The sequence below is a fragment of the Dipteris shenzhenensis genome, unplaced genomic scaffold (assembly GCF_047967505.1).
Source record: "Dipteris shenzhenensis isolate YYH24624 ecotype China unplaced genomic scaffold, Dip_SZ_1.0 scaf0543, whole genome shotgun sequence".
Classification (NCBI taxonomy): domain Eukaryota; kingdom Viridiplantae; phylum Streptophyta; class Polypodiopsida; order Gleicheniales; family Dipteridaceae; genus Dipteris; species Dipteris shenzhenensis.
The window spans coordinates 16,414-43,627 of record NW_028239849.1 but is presented as its reverse complement, the minus strand read 5'-3'; the positions used below and the strand labels follow the sequence as shown (position 1 = coordinate 43,627).

The 27,214-nt window shown below is 47.5% G+C and overlaps 1 protein-coding gene and 2 non-coding genes across 3 annotated transcripts; all 3 read right to left on the bottom strand.

Moving 5' to 3' along the window:
- Positions 1-8,185: 8,185 nt before the first annotated feature.
- On the bottom strand, positions 8,186-10,856 carry LOC147878121 (uncharacterized). The gene is made up of 4 exons (XM_087372411.1): positions 10,474-10,856; positions 10,059-10,240; positions 9,311-9,761; positions 8,186-8,936 (listed from the first exon to the last, which is right to left on the bottom strand). The coding sequence occupies exons 1-4, from the start codon at positions 10,854-10,856 to the stop codon at positions 8,186-8,188; spliced, it is 1,767 nt and encodes a 588-aa protein (XP_087228537.1).
- A 3,843-nt stretch (positions 10,857-14,699) lies between these two features.
- On the bottom strand, positions 14,700-14,783 carry TRNAL-CAA (transfer RNA leucine (anticodon CAA)). The gene has a single exon. It is a non-coding gene; the product is annotated as a tRNA-Leu (tRNA).
- Positions 14,784-17,667: 2,884 nt separating this feature from the next.
- Positions 17,668-17,750, bottom strand: TRNAC-GCA (transfer RNA cysteine (anticodon GCA)). Its single transcript has one exon. It is a non-coding gene; the product is annotated as a tRNA-Cys (tRNA).
- Positions 17,751-27,214: the final 9,464 nt, after the last annotated feature.

Genomic DNA, 27,214 nt, shown 5'->3' with positions numbered 1-27,214 from the left:
AGCATAGCTCTGGATTCCACCAGCCTCCAGGGAAGGGAACCCCAAGGAATTAGAGATGGATTTGCGTATTATAGAGATCCCTCTCGTATCCGTTCTCATTCGCCCTCTTCAAAGCATTCTTTTGGAGCGGGCGAGGATGATTTCGGGAACCCGCCTTCAGATCGGTTTCTGCCTTCAGATCGGTTTCTGCTAACTTCAGATCGGTTTCTGCCTTCAGATCGGTTTCTGGTTCCCTGCTTTTCCCTGCGTATTGCGGTAGCGATACCCGAGCATGAGAGATTGGCTGGTTGGATCTTCGATCAGGAAGCATATCTCTCAGTCCTCGTCATGGCTTGGCTCGGGTTTAATTTAGCGCAAAAAGCCAAGCCAACAAGCTAAAGGGAAAGGATTCAGATCCACTGAATCCAGAGCACATATCTATCCTGCTGAGCCCTTGAGATCACAAGACTGACTTAACCAACGCTTCACCTCTACCTATCTGGCGAGCCATAGCCACTCATACAGAGCGGGAGCGTTTTCATGCTCGCACTCCCCCGGCAATAAAGTTGAATCATTTTTCATGCTCGGCACACTATAAAGAAAGTTGAGATGGAGAAATGGCACACTATTGCTTTGCTTTAAAAGGCTATGGCTAAAAAGCCAAGCACGGGTTCCCGAAGCTAGGCCCTGGCCCTTCCATCTGTTGGGTGCCGCTTCTCGCAAGCCTGTTCTCGGGGGTTATCATCTTCTTCGAACAGCCATGCTTCCATCTCCTATCCTCTTGTTAGGTGCTGCCATTGCTTGCTGGGTGTTTCCATTGCTTGCCAGGCGTTTTCATCGCTTGCTAGGTGCCTTGGCTGTGAGCTGCTTGCTAGGTAGGGAAGGCCCGGGAACTAGACCACCCAATTCTATTTACTAATTATCCGGATAGCAGGCCACCTTGGCGAGTAGCAGCGTGTAGGATGACTTAAGTAGTCCCGGGAACCCACCCGTGTAAAGTAAAGGGCTCCAGCGTGGAAGCGAGGCAGACGTGGGCTTTAAGTATTCTTAATTGGATACCTGCAAGCGGTTAGCGTGCGAGCCCTAAACCAGGTGGTATCGTGTTGATACTTTTATTGACTCTTAGTGGGCAAACCCTTAACAAAATAGGAGTTTGAAAAGCAAGGTGACCCTGTAGGCAATTGGGAACGCTAATTAGAGTAGTTTTTCCGCGAGGGCACTAAAGCAGAGCACCACCTGCTCCTTCTACTTCCTGTAAATAGCCCGATCGGGAGTACCGGTCTACTTTAAGAACTATAAGAGGTTCAAGTCCTCTTCGGTGCAACATAGTTTGACTGACTCAGAAGAAATCAACGATTGGACACGCAGATTACCTTTAAGTAGTCTTATTGCCATTAAACATCTCCTAGGCCTTCTTCAGGGACTTCTGAACTGAAGGGCCTTCTGAACTGAAGGTACTTCTTCTCTTTCTCTTTTAAGGCGACTTTCGCAAGCTAGCCTTATGTGCCTACATCTTCTATTTTAAGGCTACTCTCGTAAGCAAGCATAGAAGCGGAAGGAGCAAGCCAGCAAGTTTCAGCAGATGCCGGGTTCCCCCTTGCTAGCTCTTCCCTGTTGGAGGAGGATGGGTCGGCTTCGCGGGAGAGGGCTTGGGCGGAGGCCTTCCATCCTCGCCCTTTCCATCCGTCGGTGGCCCCCTGCCCTTTCTATCCGTCGGTGGCCTTCCATCCTTGCCTTCTCTTCCCGGAATCTTCTGGCATTCGAGCAACCCTTCAAATACTCTCTTTCTGGCTCTAAGTTTGAATCTTTCGAAGGCAGAAGCAGAGTCCCGTGGTCCAAATCAGAGGAAGGCGGAAACTTCGTCCCCAGAGAAGAATCAGAAGGCAGAGGCCCATCGTCCGAATCAGGAAGCAGAGGCTGAGGCCCTAAAGAAGAATCAGAAGAAGGCACCGCGTGGGCAGGCTTCTAAGGCCAGCTAAAGAGCCTCCGACCTCTCGGACGGGAAAGGAAGGGTTATAGAACCTGTCGGGCACGGGCACTAAAGAAGGAAGGATTATAGGAGTGGATTGCCTGGCATGGGCACTAAAGTTAGTTTCGAACTTTTAGCTCACTAATGCAGGTAGTAAATTTGGGTTATAGAACGAATCTACCTGTTCTCTTTTCGTGGTCCAATACCGGTTTTTGGACTAGGCCTTTCCCGTCACCGTTACCAGGGGTTCTCAAGTTCCCCTGTCGTCAATTAGGGCTATATAAAATTACCTGCAGTCAGTCAATTCGGGTTATAGAAATATCCCTGTTTAGTTTAGTTTAAGGGTTAGTTTTAGCTCGAGCTAAAAGAAAATCCATTGAATTTAGTGCCCTTTGTTTGAAAGTGCCCTAAAGTCAAGTGCCCTAAAATCAAGTGCCCTAGGGGAGTGTTCTATAACCCAAATCTCCCCACCTAGCGGGAACAGGGAGAGAGTTCAATGGAAGAATCCCGGGAACATGAGTGCGAGGCGCAGGAAAGGGTAGAATCCAAACTTTAATGGGACAATCGAGTTCTATAACCCAAATTGTAGGCGGGTTTGCGAGTGCCTTATCTCAATGAAGTGGTAGTAAAGGCCTATTTTACTAAGGTAAGGATAGGATCACACTAACCAAATGTTACACACGAAGGTTCGAACCTGCTAAGTGGCAGATTGGGCTGAACTCTGACAGTGCGTCGGAGAAAGCGGAAACAAGAAGTATTCCTCTCGCTCCACTGAACTCATCATATCATAGATCCTATACTTAAGCCCGAATCGAAATTCGGTTTTCGGCGAAGGCCTAGCTGTCGTCTTCGGAACTGCAATAGACTTAACGGCAATATCTTCGATCGGCTGGTTTTCAACCAGACTCACCAGGCGTTTAGAGAGCTGAGATAACCATATCTTGAGCCATGGCCCAAGTACGTACTTCTCAGCGAACTCGGGATGTAAAGGGGGTGACAGGTCAGGAATCTCAAATTCCTTCTCCATCTCCCGATACAACCGATCTCTAATCAAACCCTCTAACCAAAAGTAGTGATAGTGGTTGACTGGTTTCAAAAGAAACTGGGATAACCACCACAGCCAAGGTAGAGGATAAGGGCCATAGAGACTGGTTAGTACGAGCCAGTGCCTCAGCCAACGCTTAGACAACTGAACCTGGGCCGACGAACACCAGATGTTATTGCCCAACCCAAGGTCGACCTTACACGGTACCCTGCTCCGTATAAGTTTCAGAGAACCGAGGTTCTCTATACTCCCTCACCCGTTCCGCTAGGGACTTCAACATCACGATAGACGCACGCGACGCTGAAACCTCCTTCACAGACAAGGTGTCAAAACCGAAGAATCTCTTGACGCAGGACGAGTTCATAGACTCAAGAGACTTCCCATCATTGATTTTCAACACCAAGCTGTTGACAGAGATCTCGGTACATCATCACGTAGCGAGGACAGCCGATGACTAAGTCATCACCGTACATCGCGTAATTCGAAAACCAGAAAGGCCTATTTGAAAGTGGGAGTAAAGGCCTAAAGCCTCATCTATATACTAAATTTCTTCCCAGGCAGAAGTGACACTTTTGATTAAAGCGGAGGATCAAATACGGTGGAAGGGAAAAGAGGTTCACAGGGGGAGAAACCCCCACCGTTGAGCTAAAACTTCCCAACCTTAGTGCCCTGATTTCTATAACCCCAATCTTCCCACCCAGCGGGTTTCTTTCCATTTCTAGGCCTGCTTTCTCTCTCTCCGCTAGAGAAACGTGCCCGCTCTCAACTTTAGTGCCTTAGTGCCCGTGCCCGGCAATCAGAGTTCTATAACCCTTCTTTGCTTTCCTTTCCGTTGGCCGGCTTTGAAGGATAACCGGCCTTCTAACGCAATAACCTCTGCTGTAGTCAAACTATGTTGCACCTTTGAGTCCTCGAACCTCTTACAGTATACCTGCACTACCTTTTTCAGTAAAATTCAATCTGCTTTTAGTACCCGTTACCTGTTCTCAATTCAATCTGCTTTTAGTGCCCGGCAATTTCTACAACCCTTCAAGAACTGACTACCTAGCGAAAACCCTTCAAGAACCGACCACCCAGCGAAAACCCTTCAAGAACTGACCACCCAGCGCCCTGAAAGAACTGGCTTAAAAGGCCCTAACTAAAAGGAAAAAGCTCTTTCGCCCAAACCGGTCGGGAAGAGCTCTGAGCCGTTACCAGTATAGCCCTTCCCTTTGCCCAAACCAGTCGGGAAGAGCTGAGCCTAAGCCGGTTACGCGGGAAAAAGAACTGACTTAAAAGGCCCAAGCTCTTCAAAAGCCTAGGAAAAGCCCTTCCCTCTTAGGACCAGTCGGGAATCGCTCTTCCTGAGCAAAGTCGTTGCCAATGTAGCTCTTCCCGGGCTTCGCCTGGACCAGTCAGCAAGCAAACTGGTTTCTACAAATTTTACTAGTCCTATGACAGTCCTAAAGTTAGTAGTAACCTCTGAATGTTGCTCCGAAGAGGAGTTGAACCTCTTACCGCTCTTAGAGTAGGCCGGTACTCCCTCAAGGGCTATTGGCTGGAAGTGAAAGGGGCAGGTGGAGCTCGGCTCCATATTAAGAATAAGAAGTGGTTAAAGATTTCTAGTACCTTAAATGAAATGCCATAGGGAACTTTTAGTAAACCCAAGAAGGAAGGAAAGTATTTAGTAAAAAAAAGGTTACACCTATGCACCCGGTGTGGGCTTGGAGCATTAATACTAAATTCAACATTGCTCAAGTCAATCCCACCATTAGAGGCTGAGCTTTCAGCCTCTATTTCATTTCCACCTTGATCATTGGAGGTACCGACGGGAGGAGGAACACTGTGGTCAAAGAGAATATTGTCGTGAAACCTAATAGGTTGGACCCTTGATCTGTCCGGTGACAGGCATTCAGTATTACTACTCTCTGGGGAAGGAGGGTTTATCGGCAACTCAGTATTTCCACCGTTCTTTGGGGACTCCATCGGCAACTCAGTATTTCCACTGTTTTCCGGTGGCTTAGGAGCATTTCCACTGTTCTCTGGTGGCTTAGGAGCATTTCCACTGTTCTCTGGTGGCTTAGGAAATTGACACCACTTGAACCTGAACTCGTGAAGAGCCTATTTTTCATCAAATCGATTAAAGAACTAACAATATCGCCCCCAACAGGGCAACCGTATTTCTCCGCCGAAAACAAACAGGTATTGGGCCCTACCCTTTATTTTCTTTTATAAAGTTTCGAACTTTTAGCTTACTGATGGGGGGTTTATCCTCCTGTTCCCCTTCCTCTACGGTTTGGTTCCCTTTCCCTTTTGGTTTGGGAAACCCTCTTTTTTTTTTCTTCGAAAAGCAATCCCTCTGGATAGAATTACGGGAAAAGCCTAGTCCAAAAACCGGGATTGGGCCCTGTAAACCCTTTACGAAATGTTTATTGCCAGGTAACAATCCCAGGGAAGGGAAAAGCTGCTTTCTGAGGGGCGAGGACAGGAAAATTGGGTTGTAGAACTCGATTGCCGGGCACTTTTAGGGACTTGATTGCCGGGCACTAAATTGATTGATTTTAGCGAAAGAAAAGAAAGCAGTCCTAGGAATGGAAAGAAGGGTTATAGAACATTCCCAGCCTTTTAGGGCACTAAAAAGGTAGGCCCAAACCAGTCGGGAAGAGCTCTTTCTGAGCTTCTAGTTGCCAATGTAGCTCTTCCCGGGCATGCGGTTTCTTCAGAGGCCTGCGAGCTGAGATCAACTTTGCAAACTTCAGTGCCCTTATTAAAAGGCTGGGAACGTCCTATAACCCAAATCTGACTCTGGAAGAGAAGCCGAAACCCTTCAGTGCCCTAAAACCGGCTTTGCTTTGCCTTGCTTTGCTTTGGGTTTAGTGCCCTAAACGGCAAAGGCAATCGAATTCTACAACCCAATTTGACTTTCCGCTAAAGAGTAGTTCTATAAAAGAAAAGAAAATAAAGGGCCCAATACCTGTTAAATAAGGGTTTTACAGGGCCCAATAACTTAACTGTGAAAGGCTTTTTCCCTTGTCAAGTAAGTGGGCTAGGGGAAAATACGGTTGCCCGCGGATTTCTAGAAACCAAATTGATTCGACTAGACCTGCCTTCCCGCGCCGAAGGCAGAGAATGTTCCATAACCCGTATGTACTACCCGGCAATCAAATTTCTTCTTTCCTAGGCCTTACGTGGCGCAGTAACCTCAGCGTATAAATGATACGCACCTTTGAGTCCTCGAACCTCTGGAACTAGAGTAGGCCTGTACTGCCCTTTGGAAAGGGCTATTGGCTGGTGGCTCCTTTTCTTTCTATTTCCAGCAAATAAAAGTTCTCAACTTTAGTGCCCAGGCAGGGAACGGGGAGAACAGTTCTATTCGTAAGCCCGGGCAATAAGCAGAATGTAGAGGGCAGCACACCTAAGTTGAATAAGCAGAGTGTAGAGGGCAGCACACCTAGTTGCAGGGGCAGTAGGCCTAGTTACGGGGGCAATACGCCTAGTACAGAGTTACGGGGGCAATACGCCTAGTACAGAGGACAGTAGACAGAGTTACGGGGGCAACGAACCTAGTTACGGGGGCTAAGGAGAAGTCATTCGAGGTGGGTTGGCATTTCAGCTCAATCTTTTTGCTTGCTTGCCCGGGAATGTTCTATAACCCAATTTACTAGGCCGATAGCTCTGGTTTAGCGAGCCCACAAAAACATCAGTTTGTTGCGCCTTTGAGGGCTCGAACCTCTGGGGCTATAGTAGGCCTGTACTGCCTTTTGGGAAGGGCTATTGGCTGGTGGCTCCTTTTCTTCTTACTCCCAGCAGGAGCCAATCCTTTGCCCTTTGGAGCTATAGTAGACCTGTACTACCCAGAACATCAGTTTGTTGCTAGAAGAGGAATCGAACCCCTTCTCAGTCCCTGTCTCCCCTTCTCAGTCCCTTACCGCGAGCAAGCGTTATGTGCGGGGAACCTATATTGAGCACCGAAGAGGGCTCGAACCCCAACCAGTATACCTGCTGGAAGTGGAAGGAGCAGGTGGAGCTCGGCACCATATTGAGCAGTAGTGGCTTTTTCTAGACCGTAAGCCGAATAAGGTAATACAGGAAGAAGTTCCTAGATTCATGAATATGTGAATGAACGTATAAGTTGTCATACTTGCATAGCCATTATCGGGGTCTGCAGCGAGTATCCCAATCATGATATAGCCGATTTGGCTTGTGGAGGAATATGCCAGCATACGTTTCATACTTGTTTGAGTAACGGCGATTAAATTTCCCAATATCATGCTAGAAATGGCTAGTATTCCCGAAGCTATATGCCATTCATCAGACGGATATGAAAAAGTAATACCGAAAAGTCGAGTGGACGAGGCTGGAGCTGCTACTTTCGACGCAACGGAAAAGAAAGCAACGACTGGTGTGGGAGAGTCAGAGTCGGAAAGGATGTCATTGGCCTCACCGCTCATCCAAAACCATGCATGAAATTTTTCTTTCACATGGCTCCTAGTCCATAGGATATTCTTGATTGGCGTATACCCTAGAACTTTCCTCGTGTGTGTTCCGGAACCTACCCCCCAGTGTTGGGGTCTAAATACTAATTCTCAACTTCTCGGGGAATCCTTCATCTTCAAACCGAGTCTCCGTCAATCTTTTAATCTCCCCATTTTTTTCTATTCTCTCATTCTGAATAGAGGGAAATTTCGTATAGAGTGAGGCAGAGTATATCAGAAACGGGAGAACAGGAATAGGATTTTCTTCGTCCCCGACAGGCACGGCTTCATTATCTTGGGGCGATTCCTTCGCTGACAAATGCTTGTATCGTATGTTGCACCTATAATTCCTGAAGGATTGGAACTAATGGAATCTACATCTCGGAGGGGGGGCTAATAAACCCTTGCTGTTACCCTTCCCTTACATCAGTCATTTTTATTCGTGACACCTGCCCATAATGGTTAAACTTTTGGAGGAATGAGCAGGAAGCAACAGAAGCATAAAACCAATAAATTAGAAACTCTGTTGAATTGCATCTTTCTCCGCACTCTGTTTTATCTTGCTTATACGAAACGATTTATTGTTGGAAATTCGTGAAACTTGTGATAAGAGTCAGTTAATGATAAAGATGTTCGGGGAGTTCTTACCCCCCCACGTGACTGTGGGATATCCATCGTATAATAATTGCTTAATATTCGTAAGGGGATTCGGGAAAAGTCGATCCTCTTTCGGGCGAGTCACACTCCTTCATATACATCAGGAGTCCACTGATGAAACGGAACCAGGGAAGGTTTGAAACCCATTCCTACCACAATACACGTGATGGAAATGTATATTCCAATAGAATTATACATCTGGGTAGACACAAGTCCGTCAACTATCTCATCGAGTTGAAATTTTCCACCAGATAATCCGTATGGTGGGGAAAACCCATAAGCTAGAATGGCTGAATTGGCCCCGCCCATTAAAAGGAACTTCATGGTCGCCTCATTAGATCTTATATCCCTTTTCGTGTATCCGGATAATAGATAAGAAGATAAGCTCAGACACTCCAAAGCTACAAAAATAGTTATTGAATCATCTGCACGGCATGAAAACATTCCCCCTAGACCCGCGGTTGATATAAATAACGAAAACTCTGTCAAGGCTATTTTTGCGCATCGTACGTAATCAACTGATAATGGAACAGATAGTAATGGACAGATCAGGAGGAGTAGTCTGAATATATTGCTGAAAGTGTTGATCTGGATACTTCCATAAAAAATTGAAACAGTTTTGGTTTGCCATTGACACAACGAGAGTACTATGCTAATGACTAAGGATGTTAGGGAAATTCGATGAAGCAGAGGTGTATCTCTCCCCTTAGATACTAAATCGGCAATAGCTATTGTTACTAAGCCGGAAATTCTACTAAACTCTGGAAGAATCGAGAAATTATCGCGGAGGAAGAGGGGATCAATACTTTTCGTAGTTCGAAGCAGGTTGATACTTAGAAATGGAGTAACTATTACGGTACTTTATATTGAAACTTCGCTAAAAAAGTCAATAATTTGTTCAAAATTTCCCGTGTCTTGACTGAAAAAACAAACTTTTACATTTAGAGATTCATATTTGACCGATGGATGAGTAGTCCCTCTATAATAAAGTAGAGGGAGAGGGAGACATATATCTAGAGATACCTCGACATTTATAAAACATATCTCGTTAGATATTTCTATTTCTCCCATGTCTCTACTCACTTAGTCTCCACCTATCTAGATGTCCCTGCCATGTCTCGATATGAGTCATGCAAGGATACTACATTGAGGGTTTCAACCCACAAATAGAATAGAAAATTGTGGATTGAAAGGAAAAACTGAGACTACCGTAGATGGGCGAAAGCCTTATTAGCTTCAGCCATCTTATGAGTCTCCTCCTTCTTACGCACAGCACTGCCGTGATTTCTAGCGGCATCCATTGATTCGTCACTCAGTCTTGAAGCCATACTTCGACCTGAACGTTTTCGGCACGCAACCAATAACCATCGGATAGCCGAAGCTTTTCCTTCTGAAGGTAATATTTCAACGGGAACTCGATACGTCGATCCACCTACACGTTTAGATTCTGTTACTATATCGGGGGTTACTCTACGTATAGCTTGTCGCAAAACAGACGGTGGATTCCTATTCGTCTTTTCCTTAATCCGCTTCATAGCCAGGTAAAAAATAGGATAAGCTAGAGATTTATTACCATCCCTGAGAATGCGATCAACCAACATATTCACCAATCTATTATGATAAATTGGATCCGATTCTATATTTCCCTTTCTGTTCGCTACATTGCTCCAATCGAGTATGAGTTTGCAGATGCGTCAGATTTCAATCCTATCTCAACAGTATCCTACAGAATTATTTTGGCTTTTTTACTCCATATTGTGGGGGGGGGGTGGGGGGGTTCCTTAAGCCCCCCCTCTTGAGGTTTCAAAAATCAATCTCTTGGTTCTATCTATTTGGGGTAAAAAAATAGTCTCACTAGGTTCTCATAGGGAGGCTTGGGCCTACCTATCCAGATAATGGCCCCTCTAACAAATAACTACTCAGCTGTCTTCCATGTCGGAGGAGGATAATTCGCCTGCCTCCTCCCGTTCCAGGGCCTCTTCCCGTTCAAGGTCGGAGTAGGAGAATTCGCCCGCCCCCTCCCGTTCCGGGGCCTCTTCCACTTCCATGTCGGAGAATTCGACCGCCTCTTCCCCTTCCGAGTCGTCAATCGGGCGATCGATTGGGAAATCCCCTTCGATTAATGCCAGGAAAAGGCTTTGACAGGGCCTCCACATTAAAAATGCATAATACTGAAGGGTTCGGGCGTGTGCCTGTTTCTCCTCAAACGAAAGTTTGTCGAAGCTCTCCTCATCTAGTGGAATTTTTGGTGATGGGCTAGCTTCCCGGGATTTCGGCTCAACAATCGTTTCTTCTGGTTCTTCCGGCTCCACCTCCTCCCTGAAGAAGGCTTTGGCTGTATCCCCAAGGATACGGAGGTCCGCCCTTACTAGTCTTCCCAGTCGGAAGACCCCTGCCCTTGTCCTCGGCGGAGCTCCGTGTGGATAAAATCAAGCTGGGCGACGGGATTCATTGTTTGACCGAACTCATAAACGTTGGCTCCCGTCGGAACCCCCCGCTTGCATTGGTCTGAAAGATCGGCATAATCTACCAAATCCTGTCGCAGGTAGGCCAATGGGTTTTCTGAATGAAGATTCTCCAAAACCTCTATGGCAGGGAAGGTCATTTTGGGGAGAATCTTTCCTTTCCCTGTGAGTTCCCTATAAAATAGGGACTCGGGTAGGCTTGACTCTGACCCGGTACTACCCGTGCTGGCGCCAGAGAGGCCGGGCCTGTCGTATTCATGGTCATAATCCTGCTCGTGATAGTTCATTTCCCTATATAGTTTTTTTACATTTTAGGAAATTCAGTATCATTCTACGATGATCAAATTTCCAACAGGGGTCCGGGCTGTCGAACCACGTCTCCCGGAAATTCTCAGTACATATGGCGGAAAACGCTTTTCACATATCGAGGTCGGAATGGGATCGGGTGTTTCACGTCTTACTAGAGTGCCCGGACTGTGGTAGAAAATCTTTCAATTCCGTAGTTTCGATCATTATTATACGATAACTTTTGAGCATTTCGGGAAGCGGGTAGGAGGACGCGCTATTCGTTTGCATCCATTGGTTTGTGGTGGGTTTGATGCAGATTTTGACGGAGATCAGATGGCCGTCCATGTACCTTCATCTTTAGAAGCTCAGACTGAAGCTCGTTTTGTTTTCGCATGCAAATCTATGGAAGGAATCGCACTCCGTTGGACGATACATCCTTCGGCACTACTCCAATCAACACTGGCAGCTCGCCTCGCGAATAGTCGAGATTCAGCCAGCTAAACCTTTGCTTCGCCTGGGTTCGGTTTTGGAGCAAGCCTTGAAGATTGCTTGATTTCAAGTCCATGGCTGGTATTAGGGTGGTTGGTTGGCCCACCTTTGAGACAAGACGTGACATGTCCTTTCCCCCAACGGTCACGCACTAATGCCGGGAGTAAATCACATTACGCCCCATGTTTATCTTGTTCGTGAAGGGCTCTCTTGCCGGCATGTTTGGCGGGAATGTGGTCTAAAGTTTAGTTTTTTTTCTTCGCCGAAAAGCTCTCGATACACTGGTGCGTGCATATGGCCGGAAAACCTTTGGTTCAAGATGAATTCGGCCAGGGTGAGAACCGGCGTGTTGGCATTAACGATCATGCTCTCATCTTTCGAATCAGTCGTTACGGGGTCAATGAGCTAGCTCATAGCTACGAGAGAGGTTCCCGCCGGAACGAGGTTCTGGGGTACGAAATAAAGCGACGAGGATCAACGAGTGGGAACGAGAGCATTTTGGTGGTGGTCCTCTGGACCCCTTCGGAAGTTCCAAAGGATACTCTTAGGTGGGGTTCCTGCCGGGCCTTTTGGTGGTGGTCCTCCGGACTGTTTAAGTGTTGGTCCCGGGGGGTACTTGGGTCTCCCATCCAACGCATTTTTGCTTGCGCTAGCGGTTCCTACCGAACCTGACCTGCTTTCATCTTGGAACTCGACCTGCTTCATTCATCGCCGAGGGCTGGGGCACTCGACCGCAAAGGGGGAGAAGCTTTCACGACTTCCCACGGTATGGCCATTACTCTTAAAAACAGCTTGCTGGTTTCACCGTTATGAGCCAGTTATTGAAAAAGCGTTCGCACGCTTATGGGGCAAAAGGCCGAAGGAGGACTCCTTTTCCTGCCTGCCTGTAGGTTTTTGTGGTCCTCCGGACTCCACAAAGTCGTAGCTCTTTGATTTACCCCTAGCCACAAGTCATCCCCGTATTTTGCCACATACGTGGGTTCGGTCCTCCAAGGCCTCTGTGGAGAGCTCAATTCAACCTGCTCATGGCTAGATCAATCGGTTTCGGGTCAAATAGAAACAACGCCGAAGATTCAACCTCGTTGCGCCTACACCTAATGGCTTAAGCCGCTGTTTCCATTTACTCGCTGACCCATTATGCAAAAGGTACGCCGTTAGAGTGTGCCGAGCGAGAGCCGACAACGCAAAGCTTCGCTCAAGGGTTCTATCGAACATTAGTGGCTTCGCCTCCGAAAGCTATAGCGCTTTCTCAGCCTCGCGTATGCGTTCTATCGAACATTAGTGGCTTCGCCTCCGAAAGCTATAGCGCTTTCGGAGCCTCGTTCCTTCGACTGATGGTTCGCATCGGATTTCAGGTTTTCTATTGCACTCCCGGCATATGGCGGGGTCTTTTCACCTTTCCCTCACGGTACTTGTAGTACGCTATCGGTCATTGAGGAATACTTAGGCCGCGAGGGTGGTCCCCCTTAATCACGTAAAAGCGATCATGATTCAAACACGGTATCCGCGTTTTGCAACGGTAATCAAACCTGCCAGGAAAGATCTACGGGGCTATCACCTTCTTTGGCCAGATCTTCCAACCTTTTCAGAATTCCTTGAGGGGGGGTTTCCACCCCCCCCCCTTGCAAGTTCCCCCCCGCACGGGGCCGGGGAAAGCGGGGGTCCCCCTCTCGGGGCCCTTTCCCCTTTTTTTGCCTAATCCGCTTCCGCTCGCCGCTACTAACGGAGTCTCAGTTGATTTCCTTTCCTTTAGCTACAATGATGTTTCGGTTCGCTAAGTTTTTCAAGTCCGAGGCGGAGCCGCAGCACACGGCATGCCCGGCAAGCTTGGATACGGTTTCCCGATTGGAGATCCATGGATCACAGACGGTATCTCCCCATGGCCTTTCGCCTTTGAAAGCGTCCTTCCTTCTCAATGCCCAGGCATCCATCCAATGCATTCTTTTCGATACAGTAGGAATTGAACCTACCGAACACCGTACAAAATCTTAGGCAATGAGTGTCCGGTTTGTGATCGCGCAACACTCAACCTGTGACTGCGTCTCCATTGGTGAACTGAAAACGCCTCAAGCCTTGGGGACTCAACCAGTGAACCTCAGAATTCATTCTTGCCCAGGCCAAGACATTCCAATGACCTTTCGGTCGTCGAAGCGCAACTGCAAACTCCCGATCAATTTTCATGGATGATTGGTGACATTGAAGAAAAAAGCCGAGGTTCCATCCACTACCAGATGAATGAGAATTCTGCGTGGGCACTCGGGTGTTTCACCTCATTTGATTTTCGATCCCTTGACACCAAAAATACCGCCGCGTTCGGATGGAAACGCGTGGTAGCGTTTTCGCCACGGAGGTAGGAAACGCCTTAGTTGAGAGAGATGAAGAACGGTAGGCGTTTTTCCCGAGGCGGACAAAGAAGTCTGAGAAAGCGCTGGGAACCCCTTTCATTAAAGTGCCATTCTCTTGTAGAAATTTCGTTGTGCCGGCACTTACCTCGCCTAGGGGCCTCTTCAGTCCCCGGGCAAACGGGTTCTCAGAGGGGATCTGGCAGAAATGGATAATTTCATATATGATGGGTGGGCTGGTGGTAAAGTCTTTAACTGGATTGACTGTTCCAGGTTCCGTAGCTTCACCTCTTCCCAAAAAGAAATTGAAATCTGCTAAGAGGAAAAACCTGAATGGAATGGAATGGAATGGAATGGAATGGAATGGAATGGAATGGAATGGAATGGAATGGAATGGAATGGAAGTACCAAACTTATACTCCGAAACGATATGAGCTAGGAGTTCGAGATTCCTCTTGAAAACAGAATCCCAGCGGTTCCCCCGGCGTGGGGGGAGTGTGTAATCCTAGCGGAGCTAAGATCACAGCGCGTGATGTTGCGTGGAAGCTTGTTGCCCACTACCCCATGCCCGGGATTCCGATCCCGGCCCCCCGTCGGTTTTTTCGAATCTCTGGCCACAACCAAGAAATAGGACATCAAGGCAATCCACCAATCAATCCCCTTGCCCGGCTTCGGTCTACAGCTCGGCCTGGCTGAACGTCTTGGTTGGCGTTGATTGGTCTTCTGTTTTGGGCTTCGACCGAAGGTTCTCATCCTCCTTCGAACTCTATTTCGCTATGAGGATAGCAGCGCAAAGTAGTCGGGATTCAAGCGTTGGGATGATGTGTTTTTGGCGAATAACGGGATTCGAACCCTATACTCGCCCTTGGGGCTCCCCGCAAGCAAGCCCCAAGGGCCCGCCCAACAAACCAATTCAGACACGCCCATACTCGCTATCGGATTCGAACCGATAACCCTTGAAATGGAACAGATTCGAAGTCTGTCGTGTTTACCAATTTCACCAAGCAAGTATGCTCACTATCGGACTCGAACCGATAACCCTTGAAATGGAACAGATTTTGAGTCTGTCGTGTTTACCATTTTCACCAAGTGAGCAAACGGGGGAAGCAAAGCTCCGGGGGCGGAGATCAGAATCTCTTGCTGCTCCGCCCGACCCACCCGGGCCCCCGTCCGCCACTTTCTTCTCTAGACACCCCGGCTCCGCTAGACGGAGCTTGCTCTGGCTTGGCCGGACCTGCGGTTCTTTACCGAGGGCGGGAGGGATTGAGGCGACCATGCCGACCTGGAGCAGCAGCCCCCTGTAGCTGGCTTGAGGTCGCCCACGCTTTCTCGTGTTTATCAACCCTTTCGTTTTGCCTCCTCTTTACCGATTCATACCAGTCCATCTACGATCCGAGTAACCTTTTTGCCGAGTGTGCTTGGCGCAAAGCCCTTTTTCCTGAACGAGATATAAAAACTCGGATTCTTATTATTATTATTGGATTACTACTATTCTACTATTACTGTCATTCCCAATTGATATTATCATCAGATTCCCATTATCCTTATCACTATCGGATTATTAGAATTATTGCCCTATTCCTGGCAAGGCGGAGAACCCGGGAAGAAACCCAATCCTTTGGTCCCTACCTTTGGCCTTCATCCTTTACTAGTATTGGAGCGAAAAGTATTGACCCATACTTTAGGTAGGTCACGGAGTGAGACCTCGATTTGTTGAGAGGGCCACTTCTCCCGGGGAACCGGAGGGAGGAGGAGTTCTGTTTCGTTGAAACGATGCCCTACAGGCACTAACCTGAAGGGCTGGCAAGTGCCCCGGAGGTGCACCAAGTACCTACCCCGGAGACCTACGGAGAGGTAAGTAGCCCGATTGCCAAACCGACCTACGGGTAGCCCCGGGGGGCTGTCAAGGTAACCCGCCCGAAGGGAAGGGCAACAAGTAACCCAAGGGGAGTGTGGGGGTAGCCCCGCCTCGCAGGCGGGGTGGTAAGGTAGCCCGGTGGCCCCGGGATGAAGCGCTATCCCGGGCCGGCTCCCAGGACCCCCGCTCGCCCCTATGCTATGGGGGGCCTCTCTGTGCCGGGGAGTCCCCTTGTGGTTGGCTTTGCAGGTCGGCCTGCCGGCTCCCCTCTCGGGGTATTGAAAATTACTCGACCGAAGGGAAGAGGCCCGGAGTAGGCGGGTCCAGCTGGTTTTGGAAGCCGGTTGGCTAGAAGCATATTCCTGGGCTTCGACTCGATTTCTATCGATTCCCTTCGATTTCCGTCTTGGTGATGTTCCCCATAGAAGCATGTTTGATAAGCGCTTGTTTCGATTCCCGTGATTCGGGGCGATCAGCAGAGGCCGGGTCTTTCTCTTGTTATGGAGTCGGAGCATTGTGGGATAGAATTTCTATATGGAAGGCCTTCAGTGATCAGTTTAGTTCGACCTCGCGTTGGCATCGACCACTGCTCATCAATTGCATCGACACTACGAACCACGAATTGCATCATCAAGTAATAGTTGTGGTAGTTAGCCTAAACTTCTCAAACTCACTCCTTGGCCTAATAGGCTGAATTGATGGGAAGGCCTAACTGTTCAAATTATTGGTGATTCAGGAAGTCCTTGTTTGTGCTGTTTGTGGATGAGGTCCATATTGATCGTTTAAGTGCAGGTTTTCCGTTTTAGTCGGATACCTCCATGTTAGTGAGCCATGGTTTTGCTAGAGCGAATAGGCGTCTACGGCTATAACCGTCATCCAGCCTTTCCTAACGTCATCTGAGCAAGGGAAATCTTGATTTCCCAATTTACCGGGGGGTGGTTTAGAGATTAAGATCCTAGCCATGAGGATAGAATAGCTGAGGGCTACGAGGTGGATCGTTAGATGAACCGATAGGGAACATCTAGGAGGGTGTGGATCTGACGATCGAGAGAGTGGGACAGAAGCCGGGTAGGATATAAGCTATCTTTTTCACCCTGTTAGCCAGGGGTTAGCAGTATTTAATGGAAAATTGGGTAAAAAGAAAGAAAGTTCCTAGCTGTTCGACCCCATAGGTTGGAAGCTGTATGCTTCCGGCTCGAAGCTAGAAAAGGAGGATCATGGAAAAGCTGTATGTCGGAAGTTGGATCCTGGCTGAGCTGTTCAGAAAGACCGATTCGTAGGGAATGTGCTGATCGAAGGCTTTATCCAGAGATCGAATGGTAGGCATAGAGCATTTCGTCGCCCGAGAGGCAACTACGTGGTCGAGATATACATTGCTGCTGGGATTGAATTCCAGAAGGTTCCTTGGAGAAGCCGAAGCCTTGCTCTCGGGGGTATCCTTTCTGGCCGGTGCACATCGCTCGCTCGCAGCGCAGGCCAAGGATCTTTGCTTCTAGCCAACCTTGGGCCAAGGATCGGATCTTCCCGTTGCGTGGCTGCCCCGATCGCATAGCTTGCTTTCGACAACAAATAGGAATTCCCGTCGTAATGAGTAGGCTGGTTTATGAAATCCGAGATCCGAGGCACACTCCGCCCTAGAGCTATACACGCGCACAGGCCAACACTTTTTTCTATTCTATTCTATTCTATTCTATTCTATTCTATTCTATTCTATTCTATTCTAAAGGTCATTCAAACCAGAACAGAAACCAAATGCGGGCAATTTACAACGCAAGAAAGACAACTCGACTTTGGGGCACTCCGACAACCACCGGCACCATCGGGGAATCGAACGAAGAGAGTTCGTCCGCTAGGTGTGGTCGAACTGAGGCATGAGGGATATCAAGTAGTTACAACATTAGAGACCAGACATTCGCGTTCGCGGGATGACAGCGATCAAACTTCCTCGCTTCACTCAGTAATAGGAATCATAGGATCCTCCTCCGCAATTTCTTTCACTTGGTCAATCAAATAAGGGCTGGCCGGGGCTGGCTGGTTAGATATTGGATGTTCGAGCTTCCCTCCCCGCTCCCCTCTCATTCTTCGGTTGCTTCGCTTCTCTTTCCTAATTTGCTTCGGCATTGGGAGAGGCAGGATTCGAACCTACGTAGAAAACCTTCAACAGATTTGCAGTCTGTCGCTTTTAACCACTCGGCCACTCTCCCAGTAAGCTTCGACCTTCTGAGCCGAGATCGCGAGACATTGATAAATCGGTCAATCCACACGTCCTAACCCGTTCCAATGGACTAATCAAACAAGTAGAAGTTCGAGGAATCAAACAAGTAGAGGCATTCCCCAACGGTATATGATCCAATGTGCACTTTCTGCATCCTACAGGACTCGAACCTGTGACCTTCAACTTAGAAGGTTGTTGCTCTATCCAACTGAGCTGAGAATGCTGTACATTACTAACCACTTCGCGAAGAAAGAATGGGAAAGATGGGTACCTTTTAATTAATTAACTTTTTAGTCTCCATTCCTTATATACTACAACCGGACCGCCGCGAACACTGATAAACGCGCGTTCTGAACAAGCAGCCACTGGGGGTGACATAGACATATGTATACTTCCATATCTGTATGTCAGTTATTTCGGCCGTCGGCTGGGCGGCATTGAAGAGATCGGGAGTCAAGTCTGAATAGCGGTAACGAATTTTCGTTACCAATCTCGCAGTAAAAAAGCAAACGAAGATTATCGTATAATAATCCATGAATATTCGAAAAAGCGTAGCCATTCATATTACACCTTTTACTTAATAACCACCTGCGAATTGATGACCTCCTTGTGGGGTTGGTAGCGATCGAACAATCAAAGGCTAAGTACCAGCTGTATTTGCACTTTCTCTGTTCGGTGCTTTTGTCGTTAGCACTCTTTTGTTCATTAATCAAGCGTGTTCGTTCCGTCCGGGCATCCTAGTAAGACGCGGAACACCCGATCCCATTCCGACCCCGATATGTGAAAGGCGTTTTCTGCCATATGTACTGAGAATTATCGGGAGACGTGGTTGACAGCCCGGACCCTCATGCACACTCGTGCTGTTTGTCACTAAACATTCGAAAAAACGAATCACAAACACCCTTTAATTTAATTCCCGAGAGGGGAATGAATTTATGCCGACAATGATGAGGGAGGGTTTTGATGGGGCCCGACCCTTTTTCCCATGAAAAAAAGCGAGATAGATTAAAATTGGTAAATCGATCGGCTGAAAGCCGAACGTTTGCGGTTCGAACCCGTCTTGCCTGCCTCGGTTTTGCACCTTCCGTACAATTGAATGGTCATTTGGTGGCGCTAGCCATTCTCCAATTTTGGGCTTAATGCTGGTATGTGGCATTTATTGACCGATTATTCGTTAGAGATGGGCCTTTTTGAAACTTTTTTTAAGCACCAGAAGCCTGCTGCGAGCACAACCAAGATTCGCAGCGGAATTTTTATGTGTGTTCCTGCTAGTGAGAGAATTTTCAGCTGCGGCGAAGTGTCCGCTAGCAGCATGGTGGGCGGACCGGGGCCGTTTGGCTTTTGCCAGCAGTGAAAGCATGAATCGCCTACATTAGTAGCGGGGTCGTCGGGGTAGCGTATGATCTACGCTATCCCCTTCGGCCCCCCCGGGGCTCGTCGTAAGTTATTGCTTAGATGGCAAAATCCCCCAAAACCCTTGATCCTGGCTCAGAATGAACGCTAGCGATATGCTTAACACATGCAAGTCGAACGTTGTTTTCGTCCTTACGGGGCCACCAACCGCAAAGCCGGTTCCCCCCCTTGGTGGTTGGCTTTGCCTTCTTCTTAGGCAAAAAAAAGTGGTTTGGATTCGGTGAAGCGAAGCGTTTTCTGCTTGGTGGGGCCCCCCCTGAATAAGATAATCTCCCAATCAGATAATCGATTTGGAAAGGGTCCGATTGGGGAGGGGGTACAGGGCTCCCCAAGTACCCCTCACTGTGGGTGGATCGAACGAAAGGATTTGCAGATAACGGTGCTAGGGCTACAACTGGTCCATAGATTGTTAAAGCTTCCGTGAAGGCTAAACTTGACAATGAAGTGCCTCGAATTTTACCCTCTGCCTCTGGTTGTCTCGCAATACCTTCTACTGCTTGACCCGCGGCAGTGCCTTGACCAACACCGGGACCAATAGAAGCGAGGCCTACAGCTAATCCGGCAGCAATAACAGAAGCAGCAGGAATCAAGGGGTTCGTATTAATCTCCTCTTTTTTATTTAATTCAACCAATTCCGACTTAGCAAAAATCAATGCCTACTGGAATAATTCTGTGAAAATTCACTCAGAGCCGCTGATGGGTTGAAATGTTCCTTCCGATTCACTTGTTTCTATTCGAAGCATTGAAATAGCAATACCGGTGGGCGAGAAATAAAGCCATTCCCCCGACGAGAATCCACCAATCTCACTCGTTACCCGTAATGCAGCAATTGGATGAAAATATAGTACTTCATGATGAGGAATTCCAGCCACGGCCCGGATGAGATTCAACTCCTTGTTGTAACACGATAGGAGATACTAGTAAGTATCGGTATCATTGGTTCCCGAGGTGACAAAGATTCCCACGAATTGTGGAACATCTTGTGATTCGTCCCCCCCTGCAGACTGGAGGGAATGCTCGAGTCGAATGGTGGGAATCACTATTGTCATTTCCATCCCCATCCCTTTGAATGGAAATGGGAGTAGTAGGATTTCCCCCCCCCCTCTAATAGGAGGGGGGTATCATATTATTATACCACAGAAACAGTTTTTGCTACTCCAAGAGGTGGCCCGAGTACCTGTCGAATACCACGATCCTAATCCGATGATTCGTCGGAATCGAAACTCGGTTAATGATGACCCTCCATGGATTCCCCTATATAAGCTGCAGCTGGAGTCGCAAGAATCAAAGCTTGAATGGCACTTGTGAATGATCCTGGAAGCATCATAGGTACGGGAACAATTAGGGGTACTAGAGAGACGAGGACAGCTACTACCAACTCATCAGCTAATATATTTCCGAAGAGTCGGAAACTCGGTGGTGAAGGTTTAGTGAAATCTTCTGGAATATTAATAGGTAGCAGTACTGGAGTGGGTTGGATGTATTTACCGAAGTAACTAAGACCTCTCTTGTTTAGACCCGCGTGGAAATATGCCACTGATGTAGGCAAAGCTAATGCAACAGTTGTATTGATATCATTCGTAGGTGCAGCCAACTCTCCATGAGGTGATTGGATAACTCGCCGAGGAAACAGAGCACCTGACCGGTTAGAAACAGAAATGGATGGAAACATAGTTCCAATGAATGCAACCCAGGGACGATACCCTTCTTCCCCCATCTGAGTTCTAGTCGGATCCCTAATAGATTCAAGAATATATTCAATGAAATTTTGACTGCCAGTCGGGATGGTTTGCAAATCCCGAGTAGCTGCGGTAGATAAACCCAATGATATAGCAATTACTACCCGGGAAGTTACAAGAACTTGTGCATGAACTTGGAAATTTCCTACTTGCCAATAGAGATGTTGACCCACTTCCACGCCCGATACTTGATATAGATTATCAATCCCATGAATGGACAATTGTTCGGAATTCGTATTACCTCCTTATCAGGAATCAACGTGGGGAAGAATGATTTGCACAGAACAATCAAGTGGATTCCTAATCACTACATAATCCCAGGGTTGTCCCCATAATAGAATCACAGCATATTGCTGTCTCTGGGGTAAGTCTCTGTTTCATTCTACCACGAATAGTTGGGATAGTTACTGATTTCACTATCTATTAAGTTCAATATCTTTGAGTTCGAACGACCCTCAGAAATAGCCAGTGTTGATTTATCCAGTACCCGTCGAATGGAGGACCGCGCATCATCATTACTTGGAATCGGAATATCTGTGAGATCTGGATCGCAATCTGTATCGACGACACAGATTGTAGGAATACCTGAAGTGATACGTTCTCTAATAGCAGTGGATTATTCGTGTTGATCAGTAATTATCGCAATATCGGGTAAATTTGACATATATTGAATTCCACCTAGATACTTCTTCAATCGAAGTAATTGTTTTTTCGGAATCGATGCCTCTTTTTTCGGGAGTCGATCGAACCCCCCCGTATCTTCTTCATTCTGCAAATATTGAAATCTCTGGAGACGTGTTTCTGTAGTGGACCAATTCGTTAACATGCCACCGAGCCACTTTTCATTCACGTAGTGACATCGAGATTTCGTCGCAGCCGATGCAATTAGATCAGCTACTTGGTATTTTGTACCTACTATTGAGAATTCTTTTCCCTCCGTCGCTGCATTGGATACCGAATCACAGGCTTCGGATAGGAGACGAGCAGTCTGAGTTAGATCGGGAATGTGAACACCTTTCCGTTCCGTAAATATATAAGGTGACATCTTGGGATTCCACTTTTGGGTTTGATGACCGAAATGGACCCCCGCCTCCATCATCCCTTCTGGATCGATATTCCAATTTTTCTGTTGCATTTTACCCCCCCCCAAAAAAAAAACTACGAAAAGCCGCAGATTGATTTGATTTTTATGGAAGTTACGTAATTATTACGATTCACTGGTCGGGATTATTGAGTGAGACATACCCGAGATGCTACGTCGCAAAATGATTCTGAATCTCATTCACCAATATTGACTCCGGGGAGGGGTTGTCTCAATCCTTCGTGAATCATTAATCTATGGTGGGAACTCGGCTCCCTCCCGTAATAAGTATGAGGGGGAATATCCCTTGCCTCTCGACTGAAAATGTTAAAATCACTAATAGCTAAATAAAATTCCGTATTTCTCTCTACATCTAGTTGACGAATAACCTCCTGACTGCCGGTCCCAATGGGAACGAGATCACCAAGGATGACATTTTCTTTCAGTCCCTTCAACCAATCGATTCGACCCCGAATAGCGGCTCTAGCCAGTACCCGAGTAGTTTCTTGAAAACTCGCCTCTGATATAAAACTAGTAGTGTTAAGAGATGCTTTTGTCATTCCCAATACAACAGGTTCGTAGAAATTCGATTCTTTTAAGACGCGATTCATTCGTTACGCTTATGATGATTCAATAAGCTCTCCGGGTAAGAAAACATTAGTTATTCCATCTTCCAACGTTACTACTTTCGATGTCAGTTGTCAAATGATGATTTCTATATGCCTATCGGATATTTACACCCCCTGGGATCCATGAACCTTTTGAATTTGATCAATCGGAACCAGTTGACAATCTTCCATACCTATTCCGGCACTCGTGAAATGACTCCAAGGATTACCAACTAATCTTGTAATAGTTCTCCTCCATCTATCAGAAATATCTTCGATTCTTGCTAAGGTAAAAGCGGTGGAACGAGATTCCAACAACTGCTCAACCTTTGGAAAACCCTGAATAATATCCCCAGACCTCGATCTATCGTGTAGTAATGTTATTAATGTATCCCCCTTCCCAATGATATCTCCGTAATTCTTATGAATAGTCGCCCCCTCAGTTGCTAGGAGAGGCTTGGCTGTTCTGATTGGTGAGTATTCTCGGTGAATAGCTATGATTTGGCCGGATTGGAGGCAGATATCACCCCCGTAAATGCATGCGTTTTCACTGACCAGAAGTCCGAGATTAATAGGCAGAATTCTTGCTCCGGGGAAATATGATGGGGGGAAGATCAATCTGGGGAAGGATCCTCCCACCAATAAATCTGGGGAGTATTCAAATATCGATTCATTTTCATCTATTGAATACCAATACCTACGTCCCGATGCATCTGTTGACTCATCGACAAAGGGATCCTCGGCAAAAGAGACTTTGTTGCTTGATACGGAGTAGGAAAACAACAAAGAGTAGGGGCTATTTTGTGAATCACCTAAAAGGCCCAACTTTTTGTTTCCCCTTCCACCAGTAGTAGGATAAAATTCTCCAAAATCTGTCAATACTCCTTTTGGTCCTGCGGTACCTCTCCAAATAGATCCAGCATCAGAATCCGAGTGGGGATCTTTTGAATCTATGTTGTTACGAAAGACAGTCATACCCCCCGATCCAGAATTATCGGAATATGCACCCCCCCTTCCATATACCCCTCCGTCTGGGTCGGGGGGCAGGGGGTTACGAAAAAGATTGGATGGTGATAGGATTAAGAAGGATGCACCTTGTTCGGGTACTACATGAATAGTACCTCGATATCCGACAAATTTTTTCTTTTTATTTTCATCGCGTGAATTCAAATTGATGGGGGATAGCTTCCCACCGAGCGCCAGTTGTGGAGGAGCTTCCCCAGCTCTTGTCTCAGGGGACAAAAACGGATTGGAAAGTCCCATTGGGTTAACCTGGAGGAAGGTGTATACGTGAACCGTAATGTTGAGCCCAAAGCCTTAATCAAGGCGAGATGGCACTGCTTCAAATAAAGACAGCAGGACACAGGGGATTCACGATACATCTTCACAATTTTCCGAGCAATAACAAACGCCGTAATACCTAATTCCTTTGTATGCCGACCAAGGACGGTTGCCAAAGGGAAATTCAACCATGAGGACAACCGCCGTGGATTTTCCAAAATCCACCGCCAGGAGACGCGCCTAAGACGCTCAACTAGACTAAATATACAAGCATATTTCATGTTCATTTAGAAATAGTTTTGTAAGAGAATCTTGGGTTAATCTCCACTCGCCTAATCTCTCCACTCCCCGTGGGTGAGAGGGAGAGGGGTGGGCGCCTTGAGTAGGTATCAGGGAACCGGTAACCTCCGGGCCTGATTGTCGTTATCTAGAGAATACTACCCCGGGGCAGCGGTGCGACGTTGGGCGAAAACACTAGTGCATATGAGCTCAGGTGCCTCTAACTGGGGGGCTCATCCCCCAGCAAGCTTCCCACCTCTCACGAGGGGGGAAGCCCCCGGGAAGTTTATTAGAAATTGGCTTGTATGGGATTGAAGGGCAGGATGCTGTCACTGACAAATATAACGCAAATTCTAGTTCAGGAAGTATAAAATTCCCGGTAGCGAATTTGATTGCTAGGCGGATTCGATTGTGCAGGTAGCGGATTCAATTGTACCCAGATGCGAAGCGGCTGGGGATTGTGTAGGTAGAGAGTGGCGTTTTTCTCCCACAAAAAGCGCTTCTCCGGAGATAAAGCGCTGAGTTGCTAGGGTTCCCGTTAGGGAACCAACAAGTACCCCCGGCGGAAATGTTTGAAAAACGCCAAATCTGCAAAAAAAAGAAAATCTTTCATGCTGTAACTGAAACAAACCGAACGAATGGGGGTAATCTATGCATGGTCATTCCGGGTCCGCGCGTGTTGGAGGTAGTGGTTATAGAATTAATAGAACCTGAAATAAGGGAAACACCTGATGAATGAGGACTAGAAATGGCTGAATCAACAGCTCCTCCAGAATGACTGGTTATACCACTTAGAGAGGGATGGCATATATGTTAAATAACCTCAGCAGCGTTGTGCTTGCTTAACGTTATACGCCATGTATCTCTGTATGGATCGGACTGTACCTTTATCTATCATCTTGTCATGAAGCCTTTCCTTTGGAGAATCCTTCGGGTCTGCTCAAGCTTTTCCCGATTATTCCTATAGTAGATGGCCCTCGACCGGAGCTTCAGCTCCAGTGATTTCATACCTTTGAATCGGCGAAGAGCCAACTTATGCCAAGCACTGCCCTACTGTGGACAGTCCTTAATCGATAGAGGCGCGGCCTTTCAATGAGCTGAGTAGGAATATGTAGCCTCCGTCCTATAGCCTCTAATAAAGGCCCATCCAATTCTTTTTGAGTCAAGCCAACCGCGATAGAGATCCGTTGTTGTTTTCCGTCCCTCTCATATAAGATCTCTCTGCCTCTATAAAGCCAGTAGGCCAATCGAAGTCAACAGCCATACTTGTTGTCCAAACAGGATTGACATAAGTCTCTGGAAGAGTAGCACTCCTCGAATTCCCACGGATGTAGTACTTGTGCTCCGTTGGGAGCTTTGGATCCTCCAATATCTGATGGGCTTGACGAACTCTTTCGTAGTAGAAATGCTTACTGGTTAGGCATGGGTATTGATCAAATATAGGGAAAATTTTCTCTGCTAGCATCTTTCGATCCGATACACTCCCATGGTCTTATGCGCATTAACGGACCGAGTTAGGCAGGTAGTATGGGCCCTCTGACTTCTTTCCAGGGCTTTCCTCCCTCCTCACACCTCCCTTACCGCCCTTCCCTTTCTGTATCGGCCTGCGGCGCACCCAGATTTTGATAAAAAGAGAGATAATTCCCAGAGCAATCCCAATAGGAAGAAGGGAGTCATGGTGCCGGAGAACAGCTGTGGCAACTCCGAGGAGAAGAGGTAACCTCGCTACGAGTTGTTCGCTAACCGAAGAGGCACCCTCGCCGCGGGTCCCGGAGGACTCAGCCGGTTGCGCGGAAGGCGCCGCGTCCTCGGAGGTTGCGCTAGCCTGGTGGGGCTCTTGCTGCCCGGCGAGCACCTCCAACACGTATGGTGCCCCGGCGCTCCTACAACTAGCTGCAAAATCCCTCAGTCCCTTGAGATCCGCCTTCTCTTGGGCCTCCTCTTGGGCGATTACCGCGAGAGCCGTGTCAATGGCGGTTTCGGTAACGAGTGGATATGAGAAATGTGCCCCTGACGGAAGTAATGATAATAACCGTCCGTGCGAGTACGCCAAATTGGCCAAATACTCGGCTATTCTTCCCGCGTGGTAACAACTAACGGAGGTTGGGGTGGTTACTTTTGTCCCCTCAATTCTATTTTGCACGAACGCTTCCAGGGTTGCTCCCCGCAAGCGTAGCGGTCGCGCATTGTTGACGTGCTCGTCGAGACACGCGAGTCCAATTAGATGAGTGACCGCAGGGTACAGCACATGGCGGTAAAAGTCCATTCTTTGTGCCCGAATTTGGTTCACCCAATGAATTATTTCGGAATGCCCTGCCGAATTCACAGTTATTGCGCCGAGGAGAAGATTCGCCCAATTTTCTCCTTTCTTAAGGGCATTTATTACTTCGCAGAACGCCTCTCCCCCCGGCAGAGCCCCTTCTGCACACTGCTTAACCACTTCATTGAAGTTATTCCAATCATTCCAGAGATTGTAACGAGCGTCCGGGACATTTCCAAACCGTTCAATCACAGGGGCCTGCTCGTTCACCATTTCCCTAATAAAGGAAAGCTAGGCTTTTGGCCGGTTAGCTCTCTATGCTTGAGCATTGCTAGATGCGTTACGCCGCTAAGGGGGGAAAGATTGCGGGGGCTCCAGGGTGAATCCAATTGAGAAGAATTCATTAGTGTGGGCTTTGAGAACGAGCGCTGAAATAAAGGACTTTGTAACCCCAGTAGACCAACATAAAAGGTTATCCCTATTCTTTCTCTTCTTGCGAAGAAGCGGCTACCGCACGCTCCAGAGATACGGCCGGTAAGGGAACGAACCCGGCCAGCATATAAACCTAGATTTATTGTACGAATGGAGGCTGAAGTGCGAGTACGGCCTGAATGATCAGACAGCACTATCGATATCGACGAAGCCAAATAGTGAGAACAATTCCGTATAGTAATACAGGGAATACAAAGGGTTTGTGCCGTGTTTCTGAGGTTTTTCATAGTTCAAAGTGAACGGGTTTCTTTTCCTGGCGGAAGGGTAAGCCTTTGGTGGACCCTCTCACGAGGATCCTGT